Raw genomic sequence first — 19,962 nt, 5'->3', positions numbered from 1 at the left:
GCTTCTCTTTGCGCACGCTTGTGCTGTCCCTCAACCCTCAATAGCTTATCTAGCAGCTAGCTAGCACCATCGTCAGCATGCCGGGAGTTCGTAAGTGCGATCCTCATCCAGTTCCACTCTTCAAATCGAGTCCATCTCCGGATTCGATGCGCTTGCATCTTTGCAAACTTCGTCGTGGCAGTTGGCTACTTTGATGTCTGCTTGTATCCGCGCAAACTCGTACCCCCCAAAAGTCACGATCATCCACGTTAGCCCGTGTGATCACGAGCACACCCATAGAATCGCTATCTGACACATCCTTCCAACAGCACTCGACGCCATGGACCAGATGAAGAAGGCCTTTAAGGGTCTCTTCAGGGGCAAGAAGTCCAAGAAGGAAGAGCCAAAGCCCACAGCCACGGGTGAAGCCGCTGCTGCTACGCCTGCGCAGACCAAGCCCACCGAGACTACGCCGGCTGCCCCAGCTCCAGCGACTGCGCCCGAGCCCGCAAAAACCGAGACGACACCTGCGGCTACCAGCGCCGAGCCCGCTGCGCCAGTGCTAGCTCCTGCTGAGCCCGCTGCAGCTCCAGCTTCAGATCCAGCTCAGAGCGAGGTGAAGAAGGATGAAGCTGCGGCCCTGACTGAGGTCAAGAAGGCCACGTCCAGTAGGTTTACATCTCGTTCACACTCCAGTCCACTACCATACCGCGGGAACGAAGCCTGCGATGGCTCTAGGCGGCGACAGAAGGTCGACCTAGACAACCAGTGGAACGGCCCCATCTAGGTGTGGGACTCCTGCACCAGATGGATGGCTATGTGTTAGCATCAGCGCACTTCCACCAGCACGTTACGACTTACGCCAGATACGACATTTGTTTTCAGTAGTATCTCTTACATCTCTTTCATCGCTCAAGACACCCAGACTAACGCATCATCTTCCAGCCCCCGAACCCGTTGGTGCCGTCGCGCCCGCTCCCCCGACTGCTGCTGAATCGCAGCCCGCTGCCACCGAGGCCCCCAAGGAGACTGAGGCCAAGTTGACGGATACACCTGCACCTGCTGCCCCCGTAGAAATGCCCGCTGTGCCTACTAGCCAGCCCGCTGCCGGCATGAGCGCTACAAGCGGTCCCATGTTCGACGAGCCCAACTTTGGCGAGGACAAGGCTGCTGCGCCCGCTGCACCAGCTGCGGCACCAGCTCCCGTTGCGCAAGCTGAGGAGCCCGTCGCACCTGCACCAACCCCTGCGGTTGCGGATCCTACTCCCGCTGCTCCTGCGCCTGCACCTGTTGCTGAGCCTACCGCTACCACTGCTGCCCCAGCCGCCGCTGAGGAGAAGGCAGAGAAATAGGGAGCCTCCTTCTCGGCTTAAGAGAGGCCACTGGGCGTCACCGCGCGGTTGATGAGATGCCGCACCAGAAATGGGTCAGAAAACAACAAAAACTATTTTTTTGAATACAGCGGGCGAAGGGCGAGTGTCGGGCCAGGGTTTTCAGCATTGTCTCTTTCCACTAATACTATACCCCACTGCTGTATCTTTCGACGGGTGTGTCGAGCTGTTGGCGAGCTTGAACTTGAATCGAAACAATTTCCATGATGATTGCAGCTCCTCTTGTCTAGTGAAAAGTAAACGAATCATCGTCATTGCATTGCCCAAAGCTCCCAACTAGCGCGGGGCAAATAGCAGCCGCGCTACACGTCAAGGCAAGCCCCACCACCGACGTCAACCAAGGGACGCGATAATTCACACTAGAAAGCTACTCTCTCTCGAACGAATTCTACACGCCCGCGAAACGACTCACGAACGCGCAACCAACATCTCCCACATTCCTCGAGCTGCCAGCATAATACTACCGCCACGATGCCTCCCAAAAGCGGCTTCTCGCGCACGCGCAACGTCGACTACGATGACGACGACATCTACGACGACGATGACGATTACTACGAGGAAGAAGAAGCCGGCGGTGGAGCCGATGCAGGAGATGGCATGACAGAAGACGATAAAGAGCAGATGCGTGCAGGTACCATAAGAGTACGCGAGGCGCTGGGGGATAAGAGCGACTTTACGAGCGACGAGCAGATACAAGAGGCGCTTTGGCATTATTACTATGATGTTGGGAAGAGTGTTAGTTATTTGAAGAATAAACTTGGGGTGGGGGAACCGAGGGAAGAGGCGTCAGTAAAATTCCTGTACGAATTGTATGTGAGACGGATGCTGACTTGGTGCAGGCCTAAGCAGGAAAAGACCAAACCTGCGTCAAGGTTCGATCAAGCTGCTAGTGTGGCGGATCAGAATGCGCCGGTTACCGCAGGTAAGCACGCTCACTGCACTCATCTCTTCACTTGCACTCCACTCTAGCTATGTAGACGCGTCTGCTGCCCCGCTGTCATCCTCCACCGTTGCCCCAATCTCGATGCGATGCCTACCAACGCTGTCACAGACTTCTTCTGGGATGTGCCCTGGGGCAACGTACCACCCGAACGACTTGGCGTCATCACCGTTGATGCTCCATACTACAAAGGCGGACTACTTGGGGGCTCCTCAAAGCTGGCTGCTCTTGCGGCGAAGCGAAGAAAGGAACGAGAAGATGCGGAAGCTGCTGCCTCGAAAGCCAACAACGATGCGGATTCGGCCATCGCCATGCTTGACAAGCTTTCAGTGAAGAACCAGGAGGGTGGCAATCCTTCTCTCGGCGGCACTGGCCCAGCTCGTCCTTCTCGATACCCCATCCGCAGACGATCGCCATCGCCAGCACCAGAAGCCCCGAAAGAACCCGAGATAGAAGAGCCTCAAGTACCCCAGCCTGCCGTAGTCATCGAATCGCCAGCTCAACGCGCCACCGCCTCTATGTTCGCTTCCACCCTTTGCGGCTCTGACGAGTCATCGAAGCACCCCCAAGCACCGCTACAAGAGGTTCCACTACCTTTTGCTGCGTACAAATCGTATGATGGCACTGGTGCTTTTGCTGGGCCGAGTCCGGATGACATTGTGCGGGCAGCACAGGCCAAGGGCGCAGGCGGCGGACGCCACTAGATTTTGATACAACTTCTTTTTGAACATCTCTAAATTATACAGGAACAACACCGAAGAAGAAGAAAAAGCAAACCAACGGTGACCTGACCGAATCGGTCGAGAAGCTTACCGTGGCCGACGAACCAAGAGTGAAGAGCAAGAACCTGAACGTCATGGATGAGTTTGAGAAGAGCGCCTCGAAGCGGTTGGCGAACTTTGTAGTGCTTGGTGAGTAAAAGTTCGTTGTCGTTGCTATGAAAATCTCATGTTAACTTCCCCAGGCCACGTCGACCACGGCAAGAGTACGCTCATGGGGCGGTTGCTCTACGATCTCAAAGTCATCGACCAGCGGTCGATAGACAAGTTACGGAAAGAAGCAGAAACCATCGGCAAATCTTCGTTCGCGCTTGCTTGGGTCATGGACGAAACAAGCGAAGAGCGGAGTCGTGGTGTCACCGTTGACATTGCTACCAACTACTTCGAGACAGACGAGACCAAGTTCACCATTCTGGACGCGCCAGGACACAAAGACTTCATCCCCAACATGATATCAGGTGCATCACAAGCCGACTTTCCCGTCCTGGTCATCGACGCAAGTACGAACAGCTTTGAGTCTGGTCTCAAGGGGCAGACCAAAGAACACATCCTGATCGCGCGCAGCATGGGCATGCAACATATCATCGTGGCCGTGAACAAGATGGACACTGTGGGATGGTCGAAATCGCGCTTTGACGACATTTCGAAACGCATGACTGCCTTCCTCACCGAAGCCAGCTTCCTCGAAAAGCGGATAACCTTCATCCCGCTTGCAGGTCTCACTGGCGAGAACGTCGTCAAGAAGATCGAGAACTCTGCCGCCCACTGGTACACTGGCGAGACCCTGCTAGAAGCCCTTGAACGCATCGACCTCCCATCCCGAAACTTCACGAAGCCCCTCCGCCTCTCCGTCGCCGATGTCTTCCGCGGCGACATCCGCTCCCCACTGAGTATATCAGGCCGCATCGACGCCGGCACCCTGCAAGTAGGCGACGTCATCCTCGCCCTCCCCGCCAACGAAACCGCCACCATCAAGTCAATCGAAGTACAAGACGCCCCCGTAGACTGGGCCGTATGCGGTCAAATCCCCACACTCCACCTCACAGACATCGACCCCGTCCACCTCCGCCAAGGCGACATCGTCTGCGCACGCAGCGACCCCGTCAAACTCGTCAAGGCATTCACATCCAAACTCCTCGCTTTCGAACACGTACTACCGATGCCTGTGGAGGTGTTCCGAAGTACCCTGAACTCTCCAGCGGGGATTAGGACGCTGAGTGCTAAGCTGAATAAGTTTACGGGTGAGGTTGTGAAGAAGAAGCCTAGGATTGTTAAGCCGGGTGAGGTGGCGAGGGTGGTGGTGCAGTTGGAGAGGGAGTTGCCGGTGGAGGAGGGGATGAGGGTTGTGCTTAGGGAGAGGGGGAGGACGGTGGGGGCGGGGTTGATGGAGAATGTTGCGTAGCTGGGTACGAAGACGATTGTCCGATGGGGTGCTTCAAGATGGAGTATTCGAGGATGGAGTGATCCGATATCCTACAGAGGCTATGTTGTAATCCTGCGGAACACAAAATCGACCCATGAAGACAATTCAGTGATTGTCTTTCCCACTGAGACAGCTTGTCTCTCCTTCCAGTACATGACCGCGCCTTCCCCTACAGTACTCGTCCAATCGCCCGGTGAGCAAGAGTCACTTTGGTCGCGCTTGTAGCATGTGAGCAGCGGTGACGCGTGCTCTTTCTTGGTGAGAAAACTTCATGGGGAAGCCGCGAACCTCGGAACTTTAGCTGATATGTAGTCCAGCCTTGCTGTTATCTCTCACCATCCATCAAAACTATTTAGAATCAACGGTCTTGTATGACTTCTCATGACAAGACACCCCCATCACAACAAACACATCAAGGACCGTCTCCTAGAGGCTGGAGAGGCATCACGTACCTGGCACCAGAGGTCGCTTCCAGTTCAAGCAACTTCTCGGGGTGACCGAGGCTGCTCGCTGCCACATCCATCGCTCGCACCTGCCTCCTGTCTAGTTACTAACCCAACGCGCCCAATGGTCTGCCTCAACGCTCTGAAATCGTCCGATACTACCTCAACGCATGGTCATAGCGGTTGGAGCGCTAGTCTGTGGCCCCGGGGTTGTCTTTCTCTGCAGCCTGGTTCTGGTTCTGGTTCTTGACACCTCCACCCCCATCACAATTTTCGAATCCACCACCTGTTTCACATCATCGTCTCGTTTGCATCGGCTACTTGTTTCAAATCCACCCACATTCACCAAAGCCTTCACGACCTCACAGCCACACAATGACGACTAAGAGGAAGACGAAGGGCAAGGCCAACAAGCGTGTCAAATCCACGCACACGCTAGTCTCGGACGTGGAAGACACCAAGTCCTCACAAGCCTCTCATCAGGACTCCCAACCTGCATCGTGAGTACCAATCCATGGTCAATCTCGATACCCGCTGATATCCTACAGGCACAGCTCTCTGGGAAAGAGGAAACGTCCCGCCATCCCAGACTCTGATGATGAGTGGGTCACTGACGATGAGACCGAAAACGGAAGCCCCGTTCTTTCACATCCCCCAACTGACTCGGATTTGAGCGACGACATGATGCAGCATTACAGGCTGTTGCTATCAGAATTCAGCGACGAGGTCACTGCATCCGAAGACCGCAACACAACCTATGATGAAGAACTCAAGACATTGAACCGGCTTTGTCACGAGCTCCCTGACAACCTCGATGAAGCAAACTACATCCCGCTCAGTGACATATTGGCGAGGTTCGAATCAATCATCCCTAAGGTTGACGCCCACTACGCGAAGCTCGATGGAACGCAGATTCGGGGCACGGCGGGTCCGCTCCGCTATGGATCGATTCGCAGGCTGGAAGTATTTTGTGAACTGGATATCATTTATGACATGATGAAGCTGCACACTGATGCTCACATCGTCAAACTGGAGGCGTTACTTGCTCGAATGCGCGTTGGGGACAAGAAGCTCTCGGAGATTAATTGGAATCGACGTGGATCCTTGCTGAGAACCACACCTCCCGCATTCTATACGACTTATACGCGAGGTCTATATGGTTTTCAAACTCAACATCAAGGCGAATAGTGACATAATCTTCTATCTGATCAACCATCTCGACATCAATACAAGAAAGCTCATTATCCAATTTGACCCATGTCTGTTGCCGTGCACTGATGCTTGTAAAGGCGTAATCGTTACCGCGTCTCGACACGAGAAGATAACAACGGGCTGTTTGGTCATGGTCGATGTTCACAAGTTGAATTCATAGTAATATATACCCGTCGCGCTAATACGTAGGGACGCCAGCTATGGAAATTCTACAAGTCCTGTTCGTGACGTTGTTTTGACTATCATATATACGAACACAGTCTGGTGGATTTTGAGTCTACAGTGTGGTTGCGAACGCCGGATACTAAAGCCAGGTATGTGTTCAAATCCTACAACGTTACTTGTAGATAACGCAAGGCACATGGGAAGCCTGTGTAGTAGCCAGGGTTATGGATAGTATTAACAATACGGTGAAGACGCGTGTATGTTGCCATCATACTTTGGCGAAATCAGGGGTGAGGGGCTTTGTGCTGGAGCGTGGATTGTTACGACGCTTTGAGCTCGTTCGAGTCTTTGTTGTCCCAGCATAATAGTCGATGAGTGAAAGGCGCAATGGAGGTGGGCGATTGTCTGCTAAAAACGCATAGTGAACAAAGACTTCAACATACATAGCAAGTGAGCGAGCATCTTCTTCATCACAAGAGCCCACTCATCGTATTGCGCACCTCAACATTTTTGTACAGCAACTATCATTACCTCATCTCATACTCACCATGGCAGACGAACAAACACCAGTCGCAGGATTTTCGCACCAGGAGAACAACGGTTTCCTCCGCGTTGCTCCTACGCCAGACATGCCAGCGGATAAAACACAGCCAACGAGTGCACAACCCCCACCACCACCAAAAACCGGAAAAAGACCATTCGGAGGCGGCGAAATACTCGGAGAGCCTCTCATAAAGCGCTCTAAGATTGAGGAGAGCAATGGAGCAAGGCATTCAAAAGAGCGCAAACCAAGAGAACTAGACCCAGCGATGCTAGCCAAGCACTTCACCATGGCCAACAAGAAAGAGACAGAAGAAGTAAGAGCACGTATCGCGACCGCAACGCCAGCGAATCCAACCGGCATCCCGCCGCGCTCGACCCGCCATGCAGAGCCTGTGCCACTATCCATGACAACAGGGAAACCGATAGTATCAAAGTCATTGCGCGACGCACCTCCACTTCCCAGAGACACGCCGTCTAAAGAACGCCGAGACGCCATGGCACCACCCCGAGAAAACACATCGAAGCCCCGTCAAGACCCCTCCGCTTACCACCAAAAAAGAACGGCTGAAGCACGTCCCGACACACCAGCACCAGGCACAAAAGCCAACCCCATATCCTTCAGTTCAGGCCTGCACAAGCTAGACCGTGAGTTCCGCTCCGGATCCGGACACTACCCTTCGCAGCAAGACGACGACGACGCACTATCTCTTCTCTCGTACTTATCCTTGAGTGAAGGGCCAAGGGGTCCTGGTGCATGTCGGGGGCTAGGGCGAGGACGGGATGGGACTGGGAAAGGCTATGACCGCTATGGGAAAGACTGTGACCACTACCAGCCGGCCCGCCGTACCACGCGGTCTGAGGAGAGGAGGAGGCGGGGGGCTCTTACTAGCGGGGAATTGGAGAGGATGGCGAGGAGACACCGGACGACGGGGATGGGGGGGAGTTGTGATGTTTCTCCTAGATCGGGGGATGGGAGTCGCAGTCGCAGTCGCAGTCGCAGTCCGAGTAGGGGTAGGAGTAGGAGTCGATCGAGGCCCTTAGTGAAGAGGGATGATAGGTACAGAGGAGAAGGAGATCGTGTAGAAAAGCCACGGGGACGCTCTGCAAGGCCTGACCGCGCTTCATCGCGACGGGCCCCACCGGTGTCGCAACGGCCGCGTGAACAGAGTCCACCGCCTTCTGGGCAGGTTAGGAGGGAGGAGGGGGTGAGGAGTAGAGGGGTGAGGAAGAGTCGAGAGCGGAGCCGTGGCGCAGACAGGCAGCGTAGTCGAGGGCGAGAAGGAAGTCCAGAACGACGGAGAAGTAGACAACGTCGTCGCAGCTCTTCACATGGCCGTGGTAAAGATCGCCGGCGTAGTCCAGACCGTCGTCATAGTCGAGACCGTCACCCCAGCCAAGACCGTCACCACAAAAAACGCCGCAACCGCAGTCCCATACCCTCCAAACCCTCCAAACCAACCAAACAACCCCGTTCAGATCCCCCGCACCCACCACCTTCCCCTCCCTCCCCCTCCGACTCCTTCTTCGGCGCGGACGAGATACCCGAACCCCACGAGAGTCTCGGTGTGGGCGAAGGCGAATACACACAAGAGCAAGAAATGGCTCTGTTTGATCTTGCGGTTACTGTGTATGTGCAGAGAGAGAGGGTGGCGGAGTTGATGTTGAATCGGACGAGGTTGCAGTTTGATTTGGATAATAGGAGGAAGAGGGGGGAGGGGGGGAAGGAGAGTGGGGATGGGGGTGAGGGGGAAGGAGGGAAGGACGGGGATGGGGATGGGGATGGGAATGGTGGCGGGGACGAGGAAAGGGAGAAGCGTGGAGGGGATGGAGCTGAGAGGGGTAGCAAGGAGAGGAGGAGTAGAGAGAAGGGTAGTAAGGAGAAGGACAGTGGAGGGAGCAAGGAACGTTAATAACCTTAATTCCTTGTGCGCTTGCGGCACTGGCTGGGTAGATTTATGCTGATGGCTTTGTATCGCTAGACGAGATGGAATCGAGCCTTGGCCGGGTATAATCGTTGACAAGACATGTATCATCTCTTTACATACCTGCATTGCCCATTACATCTCATCTCTTGTTCGCCCAAGGCGCCTTCGTGCCCTCTTGTGCACTTGGCGCATTTCCAGCATTCCCCTTTGCCCAGGGTGCTGCAGTACCACTTCCCAGTGGGGGCGGTGCAGGCGTTCGACTCGCCCAGGGTGCTTTCGTAGGTTGGTTCGGGCCACTGGGTACGCCCGTATCCGCACCTCTGGCATTAGCCCAGGGCGCAGCAGTCGCAGCTGGCATGCCACCACCCGGCCTTGTAGTACCAGCACTAGCCCATGGCGCCGCGGTCCCAACCCCACCGCCAGGCATGCTTCTAATTGGCATGCCAGTCGCTGCCTCAGCCATCGGGTCTCTTAACGCGGGCTGCGGTCTTGCAGTTGGTGCCGTGTTAGATGGTGTACTTGACTTTGGCTGACTAGCTGTGTGGACACTTGCTTGAATGGCCTTGGCATTCGGATCGGCAGAGAAGGAGAACAGCGAGCCGAAGGGGAAGTGCTGGACGACAGGAAATTTCGAGAGGACTTCTGCGTTGTACATCTTGATCATTCCCTGATGTGGGGTCAGTCAATACACGTAATCAAGAGTGTCATGGTATTAACCTTGTTGATCTTGGCCCATCCTGCCTTGACACCGGAGACATCGTAGAGAATGTTGCTATGTTCCCAGAATGGACCTTTCTTGACGTCGTAGATGAAGCCGATGGCACTGAAGTACATATTCCGGTTTCGCTCGCGGGCGACTGCTGGTGCTTTTGCTACATCGCCTGGGTGGGGAGCGGATGGCAATGAGCCTTCTGCTGCCACGTCTGCGGGTGTGTTGATGGCTGGTGAGAGTTGTGCGCTACCAAATATGTAAGGTACGAAAGAATGATCGTCCAGTCCCCATACGCCATGCGACCCGGCAGGTTCAAGGGTGTATGTCAAGATGAGTCGGCGAATCAATTCGAGGTACGGTTCGATGACCCCAAGTACAATGCCGCGTTCTTGCTCGCCATCCTGCGACGCGGGAAAAGCTCCGAGTTTCCAGAGACAGCCGAGGAACGCGAGAAAGCTCAGTTCATGCCCTGAACCGTAGTCTAGGCGCTGAGAGCTTCCAAAACTGCCGATAAGATACGCTTCCAACTCGGTTTTGGCTGAGACGTCGGATGAGGATTTGAAGGACAGTACTTCTTCCGGCAGATACTGATCCAACAGTCCAGAAACCCGTTCTCTGACGATATCGTACCACGTTCTGAAGCTTACGTTTCCGAAACGACGCGGTCCGGGATCTGGTGGCGCTTCATCGATGATGGAGGTCAGGCTAGAGATGAGCTTGGCGAGGCTTTGCACAACGGGTGGATGGGGCACATCCGGGTCATGCAACTTCCACTCCTTCGCCGTTTCTGTGCTGTTCTTATCTTCGCTCTTGATCTTCCGTGGTATCATGGCCGTGTTGAGCTGGAAGATGAAAGTCATGATATCGGCATAGGCTCTGCTTGCCAAGAAGAAAGTGACGTCGTCGCCATCGTGGATGCGTTTCGCGGGGACTTGGAAACTGTGCGATGCATCTCTACTCAGTACTTCTAGTACAGGTGCTTTGGATGGATTTGAGGACATGGCGGGGTATGTGATGTGGTGGTTGTTTGGGGGTTAGTGGGCAGGGACGATCTCATGTGATAGCGTGTTTCGGGGATGGGCCCACTCTTTCGCGCCTTGACAGCGTTGGATGCTTTTGGCCGCGGGGATGACTTCACTCTCCCCCCACATCGCCGTCATCGCTCGGATACCTTCGTTAGCACGGATGCATTAGTATTATTGACGCTCACTATATGGCGCGGCTTAAGGATGCGCCCAAGCAGGCAGGTACGTCGTGTCGGAGCTGCCGTCGAGCTGGCGGGTAGACGCGCGAAGCTCTCCCACATGCCCACCAGCTACACAATCCTATACGGGGCTTCCATCCGAGCTTATATAAGCTGACGCTCATACTACAGCTCCCAAGCCTTCCTCGCCCTCCTCAGACGACAATGCTGCAACCCAACAGCTCCTCGCCGAGTCCAACTCCCCAAGCGCAAAACCACCCTCGTCGTCCGCAGTCCTCGGCGCCAACCTCCTCAACGCAGCGCGTCCTGGAAAGCTCAAACGAGTTAGCATACTTCCCGAGGGAGCCAGACAGAACCTCGCAATACGAGGAGACCCATACGAGATTGAGTTGAGCCCCGAGAAGGGTCGATACGCGTTGCCAGAGAAAGTCAATCACAAGCCGTTGAAGATTAATAGAAAGAAGAAGGAGAAAAAGAAGCCAACCAAGAAGAAGGTGCAGGCCACTGTGGAGGCAGTCGAAGAGCGGAGTGACGTCCCCGCGCCTTCGTCAGAGCTCCCGGTGTACCATGACGCTGGGCCACAAGTGGATGAAGAAGAGCGGGTGGAGGATCTGGCAGTAGCAGAACCCGAAATACGTTCCTCGCCGCCGGAGCTCGCACCGCCGGAAGACACCCCATCTAAAGCAGCCCCGCCCATACGCGGCAATGGCGTGGTCGATCCCACTGGTACGACAAGCCTAGATGGAGAACCTGCTGGTGCGCAGGAGGACAATAGCAGTACACGGAGAACGTCGAAACGGAAGTCGGAGTCGGATCACAGCGAAGGACAGCCCTCCAAGATTCCGAGGAAACAAAGGCGGACGACTGGCGAATCGAGCGCATCGAGAAAGAGTCACCCACAAGTACGCATACCGGTCCGGCGCAGCTCGCAACAACAGGATGTGGCGACTGCGACCGGACATGAAGATGTTCAAAGCACGCAAGAAGGCGCTGAGCGGACTTTGGCGCAGAAAGAGAAGGAGCTCCTAAAACTCCTATATGTTCCCGCACGAAAATTGAAACCTCGGAAGAAACGCACCAACGATACCCCTGAATCAAGCCAGCAGTTACCCGCTAACGTGGGAGGATTGCAAAAGCACGCAGAGCCGCCCAATCAAGCTGCGGAAGTTGTTAATGCTCCAGAGACTGAGCACGCGCAGGTTATTGACGCGTTTGGGGACGACTCGGATGAAGACGAGGCTAGCAGCGTAGCTGAGGAAGCTGATAGCATAACGCGCCCTGCAGGAAGGCCTGGGAGCATCGAAACCGTCTTTGAATTCCTCAACCTAGAGGTACGACCAGGAAAGTGCCGAACCAAGCTGGCTACCACCATCAGACGCGCATGCAAGACATACAGAGCCCACCTTCAGGAGGGTGACCTTTCCATAGACACTCTCGTCGATGAAGCCGACGATTTACGAGGAGCGCTCGGACAGATCAGTATCGATGTCGAAAAGAAGGACCAGCGCGCCTTCAAAAGAGATGCTTATCGTCATGTCTTCCGGGCTCTTACACTGTATCTCGAAGCATTGTATACGTGGCTACAGGACAATGGTGGTGAAGTGACCGAGTCGCTGGAGGCTATGAAGATTCTATCACCCCTGATGGACCGAATACTGGCTTTCAAAGACATCATTACTGAGTGGAATGTTACCGTGCCTCAACGCTCCAAGGGCGACCGAATCATCAAGGATGTTGATATTGGTCTCATTGCTCATCTTCGACAGGTTGCCAAGACGTATCGCGGACACCTTAGTAGACTCAAGGCCAGGGAGGAACACCGCAAGATACAAGAAGACTTCGAGCGCAGAATGCAAGAAAGAGAAGAGGAGGAGAACCGCAAAGCCGAACTTGAGGAAGCGCGAAAGCAACGGTGGAAATGTTGGCAAGCTCTGCACATCGTGCGCCTGACGTGCGAGCCCGATGCGCGCAGAAGGAGCAAGCTGGCTATCACAAGACTCGAAGACCTGGAGGAGAGAGACGCCAACGGTGTTGTTTTCGAGCGATTGCCAGTATTCACACCTCGCTCAGCTCCACCGCATCGTCAAGCATCGGCGTTGAGCAATAAGCCGGAGTGGACCGAACAGGAAGAGACTGCTCTGCTCGAAGGTTTGAGACATCTTGCTGGTACGTTGGAAGTCATTGTTCACAGCTCATCGCCGTCATACTAATATGTACTCTAGGTCCTCAAGTCTTCGAGAAGATATTCACAACGTATTGCCGTCCCGACTCATCTCATCCACTTAGCGGCCATTTGCGCGATCGCAGCGTCGCGGAGATTGTCACAAAAGCAGCACAGTTCCGATCAGACTTCCAGAAGTTATATCAAGATAACGGCTGGGAGATCGAGGAATGGATTACGAAGATACCAGTATTGCCGTAAGTGCGGGTTACTTGGATGCTTTGATCCACCTCTGCTCCACACACGATCCTGACCCTTTCCCGCTTGGCGAGAAGAGGCGTTTTATCAAGTTACGCTTTTTTTGCCGTTTGTCACTTTACGATACCCCTCGTGTGCTACATTCCTTGGATACCAAAGCAAACAACATCATTGGCGCCTATGTCTCCACCAGCCCTGATGGTGGCCGTCCATCCACCACATCCCCTTGTGCTCCATATTCAACATTACCACACAATATCGCACCCAAAAGTATGCGACAAGTACAGTTCCCACTGCATATCTAGTGAAAGCACGGGTCTACCCTTACGCTCGTGGGGTGCGTGGCCAGATCACTGGACGTGAATGGCAATTACGCGAATGCTCAACCGCCCACTGGTAGACATAGACTCTGGTACCGGTCATCAGCCTCCACTTCTCCACCCGCTATCGCACCTTTACACGAAGCGCAATATTCAACCTGAATCATTTTCACTGGGTTCAGCGCACGCGCCCCTCTACCGCCCACGATCGCAAAGTCGCTCTCTCACTTTAAATGCCCTTGCACACCCTTTCTCCCCCCGACTACTCCAACACGCCTCTTACTTTTATAAAACCAACCGCGACCAACACCTGACCTTAACTATTCTCTCAATTACAAATCAACAATCCTGACGCACACACGCACTACTTACCACACCATCACCACCCACAATGTCTCCTCCCCCTGCGGCTTCTCCCCCCTTCTCCCACGCAGCCAGCCTCGCCCACTACGAGACCAAAAACTCTTTCGAGCTCATGGTACTGGCAAAGCTGCGTTGCATTTCTGACGCGGGTGAGAACCAGGAGATTATCGCGCGGCTGATGGCGCAGGATAGGGAGAATGGGACGTGGCCTGGGAAGTACGAGGAGGCTGTGACGGAGACCAATGTCGTGGCTGAGAAGAAGGATGGGGAAGAGGTAGGTGTAGCACCGGTGGTGGGGGCCTTGGGGAAGGAAGAGATGACGCCTGAGGCTGGAGTTGGTGGTGAGGAAAGGGCGGATCACGTGCCTACTGCGATTTTCCCCGAAGACAGACGCGGTCGTGCTGCGACTGCCAGCACCACTGCGACTAGCACGAGGAGCAGAAGTCCGATAATCCCCTTATCACAATTGGCACAAGAGTGGGATCAGGATTGGGGTGCACCTTTCGCTTTCCCTCTCGCCGCTACCACCGGCTCGAAACCCCAAGCCAAACCCGTGACTCCATCCGAGTCTGTCTCCAGTGGCTCGAAGTCACCCGCCACGCCTACCTCCCCCATCTCGCAAGCCTCTCGCACGTCCCTGGCAACTCCTGCCTCGTCCCCTCCAACCATCCCGGCTTCGTTGAAGTCGAATCCATATAACCTTCTCATGGGGGATGAGCAGGATGATGAAGAAGGAGATGAAGAAGAAGAAGAAGAAGAAGAAGAGGACGAGAACGAGGGCCTCATCACCCCCTTGAAGATGTACACGGAGAAGGCCAGGGCTGCCGCCGAGTCTACAAGGGCTGAGGTCACGTATGCGGCGACGTTCAGTAAGGATACTGCCGCCGCTCCTACGGAGCAGCGTGAGAACCTCCCGGCTCCCGATTTGTTGGCCAGTTTCGAGCCGTCTGCTGAGGTTATGTCGGCGCCTGGGGGGGATGTGCTTCCTGAGTCTCCTGTTGTTGTGAGGGACTTTGGTGCTGTGATCTCGTCTTCGCAGTCATCTTCACCTGAAGAGGCAGCGCACAAGGCCGACGTAGTCGCCTTCTACAACATGCCTTCCCCCTCGCCCGTTCAACCAGCCACGTCAACGAAAAACATGCCTGTTCAGACCTTCATGAGCGCTCCCCCATCCCCACCGTCATCGCCACCACAGCACACTCACACTGTGCCGTCCTCTCCCGCGCCCACCAAAACGATTCACCAGCCGCGCAACGAGAAGCGCAAACAAGACAAGGTCGCCGCGCCCTCGAATATGTATGACGTCCTGATCACTGACGACCCCGTCGACGCTGATGACACCGCTTCTGCCCCCGTTGACACTGATGATGAACGTGATGGCGATAGCGACGTAGAGACCGCTGCTGCCTCGAACGCACAGAAGAAGAAGAACAGGCGGCGTGGGAAGAAGGGTGGGAAGAAGGTGCAGGCGATGAAGCATAAGGTGGAGCAGGCTGTGCAGGTTCCTGTTGTTGTTGCGCCTATTCTCCAGCAGTCGGTCGCGATGACGGCGAAAGTGGGGAAGAAGATGGAGATGTCGCATGCGCTGGGTGTTGCGGCGATTGTCATGATTTTAGTTGCGCTCTTGGGTGCTCGGGTTCTAGGGTAGAAGCGGTCGGCGCATGGTCTGCGTTTTACCATTTGGATGGAGTTTTTTGGGGTTTAGCGGCCTTGTCTGGAGTCCTGGGGTTCTACAAAGACCCAGTGGTTTATGGGACGTTCTGGCGTACTAGAAGTATTAGCATAGTCATTTTAGACACTTATCGTAACGCTTTGTGTGCGCAACGGAGAATCGAGTGCGCCACTGAATTCAACTGTGGCCTGGTTATGATTTAGATTCGTCATTGACATAGTACTTTGGTATCCAATATGACTGCCATAACTTGATGTTGTTCGCGGGTGTGCCTGCCCAGGTGGTGTGTGTTTTATGGTCGCGATGAGCTTCACGCCACTTCGTTGGCTTCGTATCAAATCCGTCATAATTCGTGCGCATTGGACTGCTCCGCATACCGCGTTACTAGAAGTGCGTCTCGAGGGTTCTACGAATGTGCAAGCGAACGGAAGCGTTCGTCGAGCGCGGCGTAATGGAATCGAACTCCACGATCATATCTGACTGGGCGGTGTGAGCTTGATCAAGCGTGCGTAGCCAGGAAATCCTGTCTCGTGTTGCGCGAATAATTCGAAAAGGGTGAGGATTCTAAACGTAAAGTCTTCCGTTCCTGGACTCGCCCTGGACGACATGGCTACGGCTGAATGGGATGCACTAGCACCACACGTCGTGGCCCTTTTGCGGTCATTTGAACTGCCGTGGACACCCTCAAGGCCGTCACCAAGCAGTCATCCCACAGGTTCCGCAAGCCATCGCGAGCTACGCGCGACAACGCCTGCATCACAACCAGCAAAGCCCACGAGTATACCATGTGCAATAACACCCCCACCGTGCAAGCGATCGCGCACCTGCATACACGTAAATCAACCAACCAATAACAAGCTTTCACGCAGCGGGAGGGGTCCGCGCTAGTCCGCAGCCAGAAGCTTGTAGGCAAAGCACCGCCTTCCCACAACCACGACATCATCACAATGCGCGAATTATCCCCCCCTTGGCGCACGCCGGCGAAGCAAGTAAAATGTAGCCCATCCTACTTTCACGTGCGGTTTCGTCGCCGCAATAGGCAAAACCAGGCCCACGATGGCAGTGGCTGAGCAACACCGCTGATCGCGAGATAAATCCCTCATACGATTATTTCGCTGGGCTTTTGTACCCAGGCCGTATTGCGCTGGAGCTCACGTGTTTTCTGGGTGATTCTGCACTCCTCTTCTTCTCCTTCTTATTCCATTCCCAATACACTGGTAGCTTTCTGTACTCTGGGCTTTGAACACGAAAGAGTTATTTTCTTCCTCTCGCTTACTTCGCCCTTGCGCTTTCGTTGCGTTGCTGCACGTAGCGATAATCCCTCAGTGTGTCACTGCGGATTGAGCGCATAGCGACAAAGGCAATATGTGGAAGCCGCCAATCAACTTCATTACGCTGCATTGTAAGTTGCAGACGGTTCCGTCTGATCCGGGAGCGGCATGGCTAACGGGGTGTAGATGCATACATTCTCAGTTTCGGGATTCTGGCCCTGATCATCATCTATCCCTATGGCAATCTCTCGGCTATCGATGCGTACTACTTTGGTGTCAGCGCGTCGACTGAATCTGGCTTGAACCCGTATGTTTGGGTTGATGTACTGGGATGGATGCCGTGCTGACGGTGCATTAGTGTTGATGTCAAGGCTCTCACGACATACCAGCAGATCTTTGTTTACATCACGCCTATTGTTACAAATCTGGGCTTCATCAACGTACTCGTTGTCGTTGTGCGACTACGCTGGTTCAAGCAGAAGCTCAAGGGCATTGGTATGTTGTATGTCGCTCTAAGCCTGCAGCTGAAGCTAACCCCCAATAGCGGCGGCACACAGTAGACCCAAGAGCTTGCAACTATCTATGAGCCGGGCTCAAACAATCGACAACACCGCCGACACACGAAAGATCGAGGAGGGTCTCACCGGCGAGACTACAGTCTCGGAAAAGCAGCCTGTTGCCACTGCAGACGAGTCAAACGACCAACCTTCTGCTCCTGCTCCTCGCATCACATTCGCCCCAGATCCTCGACCTCATGTCAACGAAAAGGGCGCTTTGTATGTCCCTGGTCCACGAGAACGTGACAATGGCGAACACATCACTTCGATGTCAGATGGTAAGCTCACGTTTGGATCTTCATGAGGACATGCCTAACATGATTGCTACAGACGAAGACGACGACGACGACGATGAAGACCGCATCAAGCCTGCCGCAGAGTCGAGCAACCCACTGCGTCGCCTAAGATCCGAGACAAGAAGTATGAACACGCGTACCATGAGCAAGGCTACCTCCGTAGACCGCGCTGTATCATCCATCTTCGTCCTCGGAAGTACCGCAAGCGGCGCCCGTCGTAGCGAAGACAAGCCGGCACGCAGGACGCCCACCATCGATTTGAGCTCCATGACCCGGGAAGAGTTGGGTGGTGTTGAGTACCGCGCACTGCAAGTCTTGCTCAAGGTAACTATTGGTATGTATCGAGAGCGATGTATCTGGCTCGCTCATGCTGACTATTATTTCAGGATACTTCGTCGGCCTACACACGCTTGGAGTCGTTTGCTTACTTCCATGGATCCACACCGCACCAGCCAAGTATCAAGACTACCTCGCATCACAGGGTCAAGATAAGACGTGGTGGTATGCTTCACCTCCTCCCCTACCGCATCGCTATCTCTAACATCTCCCAGGGCGTTCTACTCCGCCCAAACCATGGTCGACAACCTCGGCCTGACCCTCACACCCGACAGCATGGTAACCTTCCGCGACGCCACCTGGCCCATGCTAGTAATGTCCTTCCTCGCCTTCGCCGGCAACACATTCTACCCCGTATTCCTACGCCTGCTCATCTGGTCCATCTACAAAATCGCACCCGCCGCTTCTTCCCTCAAAGAATCCCTGCGCTTCCTCCTCGACCACCCGCGCCGATGCTACACCCTCCTCTTCCCCAGCACGGCCACCTGGATCCTCGCATCCATCCTCTTCGCCCTAAACTTCATCGACACCCTCCTCATCGTCGTCCTCGATCTGGATAACCCCGAAGTAAATAGCCTACCAGTCGGACCCCGCATCCTCGCCGCCATCTTCCAATCCGCATCTTCGCGCCACACCGGTACCGCGACTTTCAACCTCGCCGCCGTCAACCCGGCTGTTCAGTTCAGTCTGCTAGTCATGATGTACATTTCCATCTATCCCATCGCCATCAGCATACGCATGAGCGAGAGCTACGAGGAGAAATCCGTGGGTCTCTACGCTGGAGATGAGAATCTCGATGAGCAGAAGGGGGGCAAGACGTACCTTATCAGTCACATGCGGAACCAACTCAGTTTCGATTTGTGGTATATCTTCTTGGGGGTTTTCATGATTTGTATTGCGGAGAGTGATAGGATTATGAGTCGAGAGGACTATGTAAGTTGATCAAACTCCCAAAGCGGGTTTCTTGGTTGTTGGGAACGGTGTACTAACGATATGAACAGGCTTTCAACGTCTTCGCCATCTTCTTCGAAGTCGTATCTGCATACGGTAATGTCGGTCTTTCACTCGGTCACCCGTCGAATCTCACGTCGCTGTCTGGCCACTTCAACACGTTTGGCAAAGTGGTGATTTGCTTCATGATGCTGCGTGGTAGACATCGCGGTCTGCCTTATGCGCTTGATCGCGCGATTAATCTGCCTCATGATCTCATTACGGAGGATGGACAGGAGGACAAGTATAGAGATGAGGATGCCACGACGGCTGGCGGCGTTAGTGGGCGTGCGAGTGAAAGTGAGGGGAGGGGGAGGAAGATGATGAAGAGTTTTACGCAGTAACATCGACGTGGACATTTTCATATAGAGGGGATTGAGTGGGCTTGTTGTATAGAATAAATCGCGATGCACTTGACAAAAATAGTCACCGGATACGCACGGATTTGACATGTGAGTTTTACGATCAGCTGACGATACTTTGACCGCATAGATCTAACTATCTGATCACAGAACTACAAAGCAACGCGGCGAAAAAGTACGATGGCGCTTATACAAGCCCAACTTACCTACTCTCTAAGCAAGCTATAAAAGCCTAAGTCAGAAAGAAAGAACACAATCTACTCGGGTTTCACATCGACGCCCGCTTCCCGCTCATCATCCCCTACCAGTGCATCCAGCCAAACCCCCCATTCTGAAAATTACTCCCCATCTGCGGCATCCGCTGGGTGCCTAGATGCGGTCCATACTCACCATCGCTCCCCATCCTTCGCGGCGCCTCGCGGCCCTCACTACCACGAATCGCGCTACTACGATACAAACCACCTCCATAGCCACCAGATGTAGACGGCCGCTCATACCCGCGATCAATACTAAAGCTAGTCTGCTGTGGCTCGCGGAAGCTAGATGCATACGATGGTGTGGCGTATGACGAGGACGTGCGGGACGAGGAAGAGGAAGTGCTGGGCCTACCCATGCTAGCGAGGAGACGGGATGTAGTAGATGGTTGTTCAAACCGCGAAC

The 19,962-nt window shown here is 54.4% G+C and overlaps 7 protein-coding genes across 7 annotated transcripts; 6 read left to right on the top strand and 1 right to left on the bottom strand.

Annotated features, from left to right (window-relative positions):
• Positions 1-77: 77 nt before the first annotated feature.
• J4E93_009925 (uncharacterized protein) lies at positions 78-1,331 on the top strand (the record flags this gene model as incomplete). Its single annotated transcript, XM_049347813.1, has 3 exons — positions 78-90; positions 309-647; positions 925-1,331. 3 exons carry the CDS (start codon positions 78-80, stop codon positions 1,329-1,331), a joined length of 759 nt encoding a protein of 252 aa, XP_049195042.1.
• Positions 1,332-1,841: 510 nt separating this feature from the next.
• On the top strand, positions 1,842-4,491 carry J4E93_009924 (uncharacterized protein; the record flags this gene model as incomplete). Its single annotated transcript, XM_049347812.1, has 5 exons — positions 1,842-2,155; positions 2,210-2,292; positions 2,422-2,969; positions 3,071-3,221; positions 3,275-4,491. The coding sequence occupies 5 exons, from the start codon at positions 1,842-1,844 to the stop codon at positions 4,489-4,491; spliced, it is 2,313 nt and encodes a 770-aa protein (XP_049195041.1).
• Positions 4,492-5,330: 839 nt separating this feature from the next.
• On the top strand, positions 5,331-6,143 carry J4E93_009923 (uncharacterized protein; the record flags this gene model as incomplete). Its single annotated transcript, XM_049347811.1, has 2 exons — positions 5,331-5,455; positions 5,510-6,143. The coding sequence occupies 2 exons, from the start codon at positions 5,331-5,333 to the stop codon at positions 6,141-6,143; spliced, it is 759 nt and encodes a 252-aa protein (XP_049195040.1).
• Positions 6,144-8,939: 2,796 nt separating this feature from the next.
• On the bottom strand, positions 8,940-10,513 carry J4E93_009922 (uncharacterized protein; the record flags this gene model as incomplete). The annotated part of the gene is made up of 2 exons (XM_049347810.1): positions 8,940-9,467; positions 9,518-10,513. 2 exons carry the CDS (start codon positions 10,511-10,513, stop codon positions 8,940-8,942), a joined length of 1,524 nt encoding a protein of 507 aa, XP_049195039.1.
• A 212-nt stretch (positions 10,514-10,725) lies between these two features.
• J4E93_009921 (uncharacterized protein) lies at positions 10,726-13,138 on the top strand (the record flags this gene model as incomplete). Its single annotated transcript, XM_049347809.1, has 3 exons — positions 10,726-10,759; positions 10,888-12,882; positions 12,939-13,138. 3 exons carry the CDS (start codon positions 10,726-10,728, stop codon positions 13,136-13,138), a joined length of 2,229 nt encoding a protein of 742 aa, XP_049195038.1.
• A 708-nt stretch (positions 13,139-13,846) lies between these two features.
• On the top strand, positions 13,847-15,466 carry J4E93_009920 (uncharacterized protein; the record flags this gene model as incomplete). The annotated part of the gene is made up of 1 exon (XM_049347808.1): positions 13,847-15,466. The coding sequence occupies one exon, from the start codon at positions 13,847-13,849 to the stop codon at positions 15,464-15,466; it is 1,620 nt and encodes a 539-aa protein (XP_049195037.1).
• A 1,389-nt stretch (positions 15,467-16,855) lies between these two features.
• On the top strand, positions 16,856-19,284 carry J4E93_009919 (uncharacterized protein; the record flags this gene model as incomplete). Its single annotated transcript, XM_049347807.1, has 8 exons — positions 16,856-16,892; positions 16,948-17,068; positions 17,120-17,256; positions 17,306-17,596; positions 17,649-17,948; positions 18,001-18,115; positions 18,166-18,883; positions 18,952-19,284. The coding sequence occupies 8 exons, from the start codon at positions 16,856-16,858 to the stop codon at positions 19,282-19,284; spliced, it is 2,052 nt and encodes a 683-aa protein (XP_049195036.1).
• Between the last annotated feature and the right edge of the window lie 678 nt (positions 19,285-19,962).

This window comes from Alternaria ventricosa (genome assembly GCF_023758065.1).
Source record: "Alternaria ventricosa strain BMP 2768 chromosome Unknown scaffold_25, whole genome shotgun sequence".
Lineage (NCBI taxonomy): Eukaryota > Fungi > Ascomycota > Dothideomycetes > Pleosporales > Pleosporaceae > Alternaria > Alternaria ventricosa.
This window is presented reverse-complemented; position numbering and strand designations above follow the sequence as displayed.